The 11,136-nt window shown below is 43.0% G+C and overlaps 1 protein-coding gene across 1 annotated transcript; it reads left to right on the forward strand.

Annotated features, from left to right (window-relative positions):
- The first annotated feature begins 505 nt into the window (after window positions 1-505).
- On the forward strand, window positions 506-11,136 carry hapln1a (hyaluronan and proteoglycan link protein 1a). Its single transcript, XM_071899698.2, has 4 exons — window positions 506-775; window positions 6,549-6,899; window positions 8,713-9,015; window positions 9,837-11,136. The coding sequence occupies exons 1-4, from the start codon at window positions 685-687 to the stop codon at window positions 10,124-10,126; spliced, it is 1,035 nt and encodes a 344-aa protein (XP_071755799.1). The 5' UTR covers window positions 506-684; the 3' UTR covers window positions 10,127-11,136.

An 11,136-nucleotide genomic window follows, 5' to 3' on the forward strand; every position in this document is an offset into this window, starting at 1 on the left:
ATGAAGGGAATGAAGAGTCAAAGCCGGATAAATATATCAACAGCGGCAACGGTGGACTTGATGCAAAATGATCTTTTTATTTTAAGATCATATCTACTACGCGTTTTGCTTATAGCTTCATCCGGCTCCAATGGGGATAAATGTATATCTGATCAATTTCAATAGCCGATGTTATGCTGTGCAATTTTTGCAGGTGTCGAATTCCCAACGGGGATTATTAAAGTTTCGTCTAATATATATAAAGTCAATATGTAGGGCCACTTCTCTGCAGGTTAATTGCCTGGAGTTGTACCATATCCTTAATTTTCCCTAGGGAGAGCAGTGAGCTGTTCATAAATAATGTGGCAAAGGGAAGCCGGTATAGAGCTGTGCATGGTGATGGGCTGAGGGGAGGGGGAGTGGTCTGAGCCACACTAGGCTACAATAAAAGGCACTTGTCTGGACCTCTGAGGAGCCCAAACTTTCCAGTAGCACCATAGGCGGCTGCTGCACAGAGACAGAGAGAAAGAGGGACAGATAGATGAATAAAAATTAAAAGAGAAGAAAAAATAATACAAGAAAACATTCAGCTCTCCTGAAACATTTGCAACTTAGAAAACTCAGTGCAACTTTTCTTTTTTGCCTTTTTAATCTATATTTTCAGTGAAGAGGGCCCTTGGTGTGAAAAAAAAAGAAAAAGAGAAAATGATGAGTCTGCTTTGCTTCACTCTACTCTCCTTGACCCTGGCCAGCAGTGCGTACATTGAGGCCCAGAGCACTCCCCTGCCACTATCAGGTAAGATGAAAATTGTATAAATATATGTATATTGTGTTGATGTCTATACATGTGTGTGTGTGTCTGTGAAAGTTCACAATGTTCTGTGTGACCTCAACATGTCTCTGCCTCCTTGGTGAATGCATGTGTGTGTGTGTGTGTGTGTGGATTTTGTGCACATGTGAGTGTGTTGGTGCATGGACGCAAGAGGACAGGCGGATGAGCTGTGTGAGGGTCCTGAGCAAAGTGGTACCACAGCACAGGCTTGTGTAACAACAGGGTCATTGTAGCGGTAGGTAACAGAGTCGTCTCTGGGGTAACATACACAGTGTGCCTCACCACTGACTCATTGACTTGCTGCATACGGACCACCACCCCACAGACTGGCTGCTGAATAAATCACCCTGTCATTCACAGAGGCTTACTGCCCACACCACTGAATGTGGACCACACCACTGGTTCTACTCCTGAAATAGGTCACAGTTGCCTCAGTGGCTGAAACTGGGCTAGTGGTGTTTCCCCCCCTTTTTGAATGTAGAATTAAATCGGAGTGCTAAAATAACTCGTAGGTAAAACTCTCGCTAATTGGTGAAGTCCTGACCTTTTTGTCAGTTTTCTTTCCCCCTTTGCTCTTTCCTTCTTGTTGTGGGAGAGCGAAAATGAAAACATGGAAAGAAGTGTAATCAGAGAGCACCTGCCCTGCATCATGTAGCTGTTATAATTCAAATTCACACCTGTCTACAGTATGACACTCAGATGGTTACTGTAACTGCAAGCTATGAAATAATAGGTCTACTGCTGTGGTTAGAGGAAAAATTGGCTATTGCTGGCTTGAAGCTGGTGTCTGGTGTTTATATGTATTGAGTGATATTTGATGCATTTTCAGCAATCCCTCAAGCTGACTCAGTAGATGTCAAATTAGGGAGGTCTCGACTCTCTCTTCCAAGACAGGAGGAAATACATTGTCTAGTGGGGGAATAGTTTCACACTGGGAGGAGATGATGCTCTTTTATCCAAACATTGAGATTGCTCCCGTTGGCCAGTGATGTCATAGTTGTGTGTGTGTGTGTGTGTGTGTGTGTGTGTGTGTGCGCGTCTATACAGTATGTGCATGCATGTGTGTGCTTGCGCATGACTTCACACAGCTCCATTATGTCAGAGTATGGGCTCAGGCCAGCTCAGGGCCGTTGTTCCATACAGTGTAGCTTTATATTGGTCATATGGGAAGCCTCAATGTATTCTGTGGCTGTTCCCGGGGCGTTGCCTGTCTTTACCTACTGACTCACCCTGGCACTGGGAGCTTTTGGAAATCCGCCACACTAGCAGGCAGCCTGACAGGGGCAGAGTGAAGATTAACGGCCCACAGCAGAATGTATAGAGCCCCGTGTTGAACGGCAGCCAAATGACTCTGTCTTTCCCTGTGAGGTAATAGTCTGTTAACTCTCATGCTTACTGTGGGTGTTGGTTACTGGGGTTTGGGCTGGTTGCTAGGGCTGGGTGGGAAAAGGGGCTTGGCTGGAATTAGGCTGGGGCTGAAAATGTGTTTAGGCTAGACATGAGACACGGATGGAGCCGTGTTTGGCGAGTAATATTATATATCTTATGGTGCTTGGAGTGAAATGTTTCAAATGGCTCTGGTGACAGCCATTATGGTAGTACTGCAGCCATGTGCGGTGTGTGTGTTGGCCAATGCATGTGTAAACCCATGTGTGCTACACACACACACACACAGACACACATACACACACACACCCACACACACACCCACACACACACACGCACGCACACATTCTTTTCTCTGTGTTTGTGCCTGTTATGCATGTGAGAAAGCAGGAAAGAGTTTATTGGAATTAGTGTGTAGGAGTTGTCCTGCTGTGCTTGTCCCAGCTGTGCTTGTTAATTCCTTCTCCATATTGACACAAGCGGGCCAGCAGAAGAACAGAGCAAAGCTGTAGGATGTTGTAAAGCACGCCATGCCTAGCTGCTCAGTCAGAGGGTGTGGTTTTCCACACCAAGATATAAACATGCAGCGACAGCTCTAACACACTCCTGATTTCTCTGTGCTTTGATAGAGTAGAGATTTGGGCGAGGCTTACTTGCTAATTCAGCATCCCTGTTCCTTCAGTGACTCAAGGACCACAAACAGTGCAAACTATGCTTAGGGGTATAAACTGCATAATTAGACTCCTGTAGATTCAGAATATATAGGTCACGGAGTGGATTTGGACCAATGTAATGTTGTTGTTAATTTACAGTTCAGTGTTACAAAGAAGCAGATGGTTTCAATCACTTGCTAATACAACCTTTTACAGAGTGAGGGAGAATTGTGCATGGTCATAAAAAGGCAGTAGGTCTTGGCTGCAGCTGCAGTGCTTTTTTTTTATTGTCATGCACATGTGTTCATTTACTTCTTTGCTTTCTTTTTCGTTCCCAGCTCCAATCTTCAAAAAGTATTCAGACGGAAATGGTTGATAATGATTTAATGACTCATTAACATGTTAAATGTGACAATTAGCCACCGCCTTTGACCTGAGAGAGACAGCCTTGTAGAAATAAGATATTGTGCGACATATGACAGACAAAGAAAAGAAAGTCTTCCTTCTCTTCCCGAAAGGCTAAGTACACACACCAGGCTGTCGCTTTATGAGTGCAGCGCACCCCACTTGGTTTGGCCTGCATTCTCCTGTGGGGCATATATCTGCTGGTAACTGTAGTAGCATGGCAGAGTATGGAATTACATTCAACGCTCCTGTCTGTCTTTCTTTTTAGCTTTCTCTCTTTTTCTCAGGCATCATTATCTTCGCTCCAGTACATCTATAATATCTTAGTGCCACAAAAAGTCCCTCTTTATTGTTGCTTTTGTTTAGTGATGTATATAGTGTGTGTCTGTTGGCTGACGTTTTGAGTTAGTGTGTATAGTGTGTTCAAGTCTATATTCCTTTTTCAGCAGTCTGTTGGCCCTGTGATGTTAAATCAATCCGCTTCTTCCGTCTCACGTTTCAGGATTGCAAACCACATCCAGTGTCTGCTGTGTGCCTCTGGACAGAGCAATGTTTCCATAAGCCTAACCCAGTACAAGGAGCCCCTTTATTCCATCCACTCCTATCTTCCTGAGTAAAATTTGGAAATTTTTAGGCATAAATCCTGGAATGGCGTCACATCTGGTGAGCTGGTGTTGACGTCAGCATCACCTTCGCCAGGGCGTTTGATGAGCAGTTGAGTCACTCTGGATCCTTCAGGTCCCAATCAAACTTCACGCAACTGCTACCCATGCAGAGAATTTACGAGGCACAGTGAAGCCGTGACTCATTCCTAAGTGACAGAGCAGAGAAGGAGGAATCTCGTCCAGAGCTCTCTTAAACACTGCGCTGCTTTCTGAGAATTTTGTAATTAGCAGTGGCAGAAGTTATGTTTCCTAATTTCCGGCTCAAAAAATACCACGGCATGCATCTTGTTGACCAGCCAAGATGCAAGTGAGGCTACTGGGTGTGGTGACGGAGGCGAGTGGTTGCGGGCGTATGGGAGGATTTGCAGCCTTATGAAAGGAGTGGAAAAATGTGGAAAAGTGGCACGAGGTGGGAATGAAGGGGTAGATTAGCTCTGTCAGCAGCGCTTCTGCTAATGAAATCCTTCTGCAGGAGAGCTCAATACTAATGATCTGAGCACCATTGTACAAAGTCCAGACACGCGTCTGCTGGGTGCTTAGAGTGGAAGCATGGGGGCAGATGAGGCATGGGGTTGATTAGATTAGGAGTTGTTTCAATGTCACTCCAACGTGTGTGTGTGTGTGTGTGTGTGTGGTGGTTTGATAGGAGCGGAAGGCAGCGAACCGGCGGCGCGTAGTGATTCCTGCCTCTGTAATAGCCCATATGGGAAACATTTTGCCTGTGAAGAGCCGGTGGCACAGTATTCCAGTCATGGTTCTGGTGTGGCCGGGGGAGTCTCTTGTTTTAGTTCTTTGGCTCCTCCAGACAGATGTTAACATCCCGAGAGGCGGAAAGAGGGACAGAGGGGCATTGATTTAGAGACAGATAGGCCATACTGAGTAAGCAGAAAGATCAAGAATATGAAACAGAACACGGTTGACGTGTGTTTAAAGTGTTAAGTAATAAGAGACATGGCTGGAACTAGTCATGTTTTAGCACTGGCCTTGGATTCAGCAATTGGTTGCATAAGATTACTTATGACTTTTCCAGACCTCTTATACATAAGCCAGTGCCTTAGATCATATGGATGGGAATTACTTAAGAAAATAAACTCTCTTTTTCATAGTTTAACAGTTTATCACATACTACACACATTTTTGTCGAAGATAATTTCTGCTATCATTTTTTCACCTTTTTATTTTAGCTACAGATGATTTACTTAATTACCAGTATAACCAATGCTTAAAGGAAAAGTCCTGTTCTAACTGTGGATCCTCTGGCTCCACTTACAGGGTTGATGCCTTAAGGCTGAACCTGTGGTGACAGGGGTCAGGGGTCATGTACATCCATCTATCGGGTGCTTATTACTGCCCTGCACAGGCAACCCCTCACTGGGTGGGGTCCCCCAAACTAAACAAACTCTGTGAAGCCTAAACATACCTGGAGGTCAGGGAGGTTGTGGGAACCCATGTGGAGACACTAATAGGACCTACCTCGTTGAGTTAAAGGGTGGCCTGGTTAGAAAGGAGGAATGGATAGAGAGATGGAAGGAGGGAGAGCAAGCAGGAAATAAGAGAGAGAAAAAAATGATGATGGCCATAATTTGAAAGTCAAAACTCTTTTGTTTGCAAATCTTAGATTTGTCACATTTTTTCTTAACTGCTAGATATATCATATTTTGTTATCTGCTGACTTTTTCCTTCTATTGGCCGACAGCCCCACATATTTAACACAAATCAGATTGGGCGGATGAAAGATAAGCATTTAATTTTGAGGGTTAATGCGGAGGAACCAAAGGTTTATAAGTGCCAGGACTGACAATAGCAGGAAGAGTTTGGTGGGAGACAGATGTAGATGATTGGCTCCAGGGGCTGGAGACTGGCCGGTGCCCAGTGCTGAATCTAATAATCCAAACAGGATCCCCTGGGCCACTTTGATGATATTTGCTTGTGTAGAGAGAGACTGTGAGACTGTGTGTGTGTGTGTGTCTATGTCTGTGTGTGTGTGTGTGTGCATCTGATATCACTGAAACACTTGCAACTACAGAAACATTGTTGCAACAATGCAATGTTTTATAGCATGTTGCCTAATGTTTGCAGACCATTGCACCGCTTCTTCTATAGTGTAAAATTAACCTTTAGAAAATGATGAGTTATGATGATGGCAGTGCAAATGCAAGACTGAACATTTTACTGCCACACTGGCGACTAAGTCTTGCTGCAATTATGTGCAAAATGCATTGAATATACAGTATTTGCCCTGCCGCAGTGGTTGGTGGTGGAAACAGTTACATGCTGGACAGTGCCATGCCCAAATGATAGGGATTGGAAGCTTCTTACAAACAGTATAGATTTCATACAGCAGGGCATGAAAGAGAATGGAGAATGTTTACAGAGCGGGTGGATGGGTATTTTCTCATGCAGCCTTTGAACCTCACGCTGCATCTATACTTGCCAACCACACAAGCAATGCTACAATTTCTTGATTCAATTTTTGGAGTCAATGCCTAGAACATAGCTCTCAATTATGTAAAGATTGCACAATACGTCCCTGGTTACTTCCGAACTGCCTGGATCTAATTATCATAAGCCCAGTCTGGTCTTTCACCAAACTTCAGCAATGCCATATCATGTTCTCTTCTTTTCCAGTGAAGGTTTATGCCAACCTCACCTCCAATGTCACCCTGCCCTGCCGGCCCCAGCACAGCTCGGGCATGATGTCCTTTGGTAGCAATGGCATGCGAGTCAAATGGACCAAGCTGGGAGCGGATGTGTCTCTGGATGAGGATGTGCTGGTTTCAATGGGATTCCACAAGAAGAGTTACGGAAGCTTCGAGGACCGCGTCTTTCTGCAGGAGGCTGACCACGAAGACGCCTCATTAGTAATAACTGAGGTCTCCATGGACGACATGGGGAGGTACCGCTGTGAGGTCATCAACGGGATGGACGACAGCATCCAAGAGGTTACCTTGGAGGTGGAGGCTAGAGCAGACAGTGACGGTAAATCCTCCCTTTTTTTATATCTACTTGGCTCCTCAACTCAGCGGTCATTGCTTTGGTGTTTTGCACTTAATGTTGGAATATACTAATATACTGTAATACTAAAGACACTCAGTGTAGACTACAGCTTCTTATAGTTCTTCTATCATCTTATATTTATTCCAAATAAAGCTCTGTTGCTGCTGCTGTGACCATATGGCTTTTTATTCTTCTATTCTTATGCAGCTGTGTCCTTTTAGCAAAGGTCTGGCAGAAATGCATGGTTCAGAATTAACCACTGACAAGTCTTTCTAAAGGATGTTTTGATTTCTTAATATTGAAAACATCAACATCCTTTTTCTGATTTCTCATGGAAAGATGAAAACAATAGAACAGACAGCTTGTGTTAATTTATCCAAGCCGCTGTAATGATTTAGTCATGATTACATATGAATACTGTTTAACATCAGTAAACTGAAACACTTTGTCCATCTTTGTGGTCCATCTCCTCAAACATCCGACTTACTCATCATATTTGCATAATCATGAAATAAGTCTTGTTTTCCTTTTAGAATGAGGCCTACAACCTCAAAGTGTTTTTCATGCAAATTAGGATTATTTATTTATTCATAGATACCTTGAATAAACCTGAAACCTGAAACCTTGCATGGTTATGCAGTAAATCATTACAGCATGTCAGTGTTCCTCAGCACCAAATGGCTGCTCCCACCCACCTTTTGTTGCCGGTTTTGCACATGTGTGAAGGATCAATCTGGGCGGAGGCTGCACACGCACATGTAATATTAGACAATAGAATTAAGTGTGAACTGAACAATATTAAATCCCATCCATTAAAGAACTATGATAGCACCTTCTGCTGATTTTACACAGCTGTTAAAATTTGTGAAATATTTAGGAAATCACCAAATACTGTAAATTCAGATAATTTATTAAGGTACACCAATGAAAACACTGGGTCTGAGGAGGGAATCATGAATACTGGACACATCCCTGCAATTAAGTCTGTTCAATGTCATGTCATTTCTGATTCTAAGATAACCTATGCATTCCTCGCTCATAATAATTTGTATGTTATAGTGCACATGATTCACCATAGAGACTGCAATTGTCAAAAAAAAGAAAGCCAGTTTGTATTATTGTGTAGATGCACTTTTAAATCATTCTTTCTGACTTCACACTTCTTATTGTTGGAGGCAAGCCGTTAAAGCAGCTTGGAGAGGATTTGGCGATTTTTTTTAATGCAGCAGAAGTTAACACCTAGTTTGCATGAGATGATCCTTTCTTCCATGCAGAGAGGCAGACAAGCACAAAATGAATCAGTTAGCAAAGTCTGGCCTCTCTGGAGACAACAACAGTCGACATCTTGCGAGCCGCTGGACCTGAAAGTCTAATAGGCCTACTCTCACTGACATAGAACCCACGACATCGCATGCCAGCTTCCCTGGAGAGACCGGACTGGACCAGATTCAAAGACCACACACATTCTTCATTTGTCTGCAGGCCTGAATTGTGTTAGATCAGCATCATAAGTGGATATAAACCAAAGATGCTCAGTGTGTGAGGCTCACTACAAAGGAGCATAAAACATAGAGCCAGCATTTTAAACAGACAAGAAGACTTGATAATTTGATACAGAAATTGCTTCATTTTGCACAGCCCACATATTTTCATTTATCTGTATTATCCATATGATAAACACAGAGTTTTAGAATGTTGTACTCTAGACTTTAGTGTAAGTTGTTTGGCTTGAGTGAATCTGAGTGGATCTCCATTCAGGTTTGTATATTAATTCCTCCTGCTCTGCCTCTCTCAGGTGTTGTGTTCCCATACTCCCCCCGCCTGGGCCGCTACAACCTGAACTTCCACGACGCTGAGCAGGCCTGTCTGGAGCAGGGCGCTGTGGTCGCCTCCTTCGATCAGATGTACGAGGCCTGGAGGAGCGGCCTGGACTGGTGCAACGCCGGCTGGCTGAGTGACGGCACAGTGCAGTATCCCATCACCAAACCCAGAGATCCTTGCGGCGGCTCCAACTCCGAAGCCGGCCTCAGGAGCTACGGCCAGCGTAACAAGTCCAGCAGCCTCTTTGATGTGTTCTGCTTTGCTACTGCATTCAACGGTGAGGGTTTTGTTTGTTTGTTTGTTTTTGTTTATTGTCTCTGTTAGTTATTTATTTGATTCATTCTTCTGAAACCGCATGGTATTAGACATTGTTTTTTAAAAAGTAATGCTAACAGTCAAAGGTAATTTATAGTTTTGTTTAAAGCTGCAATAAGCAAAATCTTCTGACCACTAGAGGGTGACAGAAACCACAATATATTTGTAAATAAAGTACAGCAAAGCCATTGCACCATGGAGGCCTACTAAGGACAAACATTGCAAAGCACCGTGCATAAAGGCTAATAGCTAAGCTAACTGTACCTATGGAGAAGTGTTGCCAGTTACCAGTCTCGCTTTGACAGAAGTTTACTAGTTTCACAAGTTTACTTCCTCGCTTCATCGATTCTGTCATCACAAGAAAATCTTCAGGGATGGGAGGGGTGAGGGCCACTTTTAAACAGCAAGGGAGGTGCCAAGCTAGCTTAAAAAAAAAATTCAAGCTACTGAATGGGGACTGGGAGGAGCTTTGTTCTGGAGTGGACTTTGACAAAAAGCTTTAAAAAAAAAAAAGAGGTGAAAACAGCAACAGCTGGCTCGCGTGTGTGGATATTGGTTTATATAATTTTATGTCTCAATGAAATCTCCACATAGCACACGTTAGTATCAGGATTGGTTATAAGGTCTGATATTGCTTATTGCAGGTTTAAAATCTGTGAATGTATAGCTTGATTCAGTAGGCCCATAAACAAAATATACTCACAGTTACTAGGCTCATTTCATCAAGCAAACTTTTAATCAGATTCCTCTACTGACCAACTGTTTTCCTCTCTCTGCCCTCAGGTACTTTCTACTGGCTGGTGCAGCCCGACAGGCTGACCTATGACGAGGCGGTGCAGGCATGTCTAGATGATGGCGCTGAGATCGCCAAGGTGGGCCACATGTTTTCCGCCTGGAAGCTTCAGGACTACGATCGCTGCGATGCCGGCTGGCTGGCTGATGCCAGTGTCCGCTACCCGATCTCCAGGCCCCGCAAGAACTGCAGCCCCACGGAGGCCGCGGTGCGCTTTGTTGGCTTCCCGGACAAGAAGCAAAAGCTTTACGGCGTCTACTGCTACAAGGATCAGCAGTGATGGGGCAGATAGGAGCAGCGAAGCCATAACCACCAAAGAGCAACAACAACCACAACCAATAAAATCAGCAATAAAGCAGATAAACATGGGATCTTAACTAGCATGAACTAGCATGAACTCATTATCTTTCTGAAACTGTGATAACCTTTTCTAATTCTTAGAAAACAACTGAATACTGTAAAATCTCACATTCATATACAATGATTGACATAACATTTTGTAGCCATTTTTGTTTTGTTAATTTTGCATTCATTTTACACAGACTGTTGGTTAAAAGTCAACACAATGTTAAAGTATAACAATGTGACAGAGACAAGGACTTGATGGTTGAGAAACATCATCTAAGTTTGATTTGTCCTCCACAGAATGATCGGATGTGTGAAGTTCAAGATTTGGAGCAGTTGTGCTCATGTGCAGATGATATATAATGCTTTTAAATCTGATTAAAGAACAAAATGACGTGGTATTTGATGCATTTATCAAATATCACTTCAAACAAAGAGCTTCAATTAGTTACAGAGGCATGAACATAATTTAGCTACCACTGTTGAACTATGGATATCAACATGTTATCTTGCAGTAAGTATTGCTTCAACTGGATCCCTCTCTCCTCAGTGCTGGAGCTTTGTTTTTCCACCTCTTAAACTGCAGGAGGTCAAATTTTTTACAATACTGTTTAACAAGAAGATGAATGTAAATGTCTTGGAATGTCACCCATCCTGCATTAATATCTCCCATTACATCAACTCCTGATTAATACCTGCGAAAAGCCTTTTTACTATGGTAACCTTCTATGTTTTTTAACTAAATGTTTGTATTTGCTTTTCTAATGGTGTTTGTCACTAATTGTTTCTATTTTTACATGTTTTAATTTTTGTTTTGTCTATTTTTAAAAAAAAAAATTGTCTCACACTTTCTGTGCAGTGTATTTTTTTTTGTTCTCTTATTGGCCAATTGATATCTGGCACAATGTAGATGACATGATTTCAGCTAAACACCAGTGAATGCAG

Source organism: Centroberyx gerrardi, chromosome 8 (assembly GCF_048128805.1).
Source record: "Centroberyx gerrardi isolate f3 chromosome 8, fCenGer3.hap1.cur.20231027, whole genome shotgun sequence".
In the NCBI taxonomy this organism is placed as follows: Eukaryota; Metazoa; Chordata; class Actinopteri; order Beryciformes; family Berycidae; genus Centroberyx; species Centroberyx gerrardi.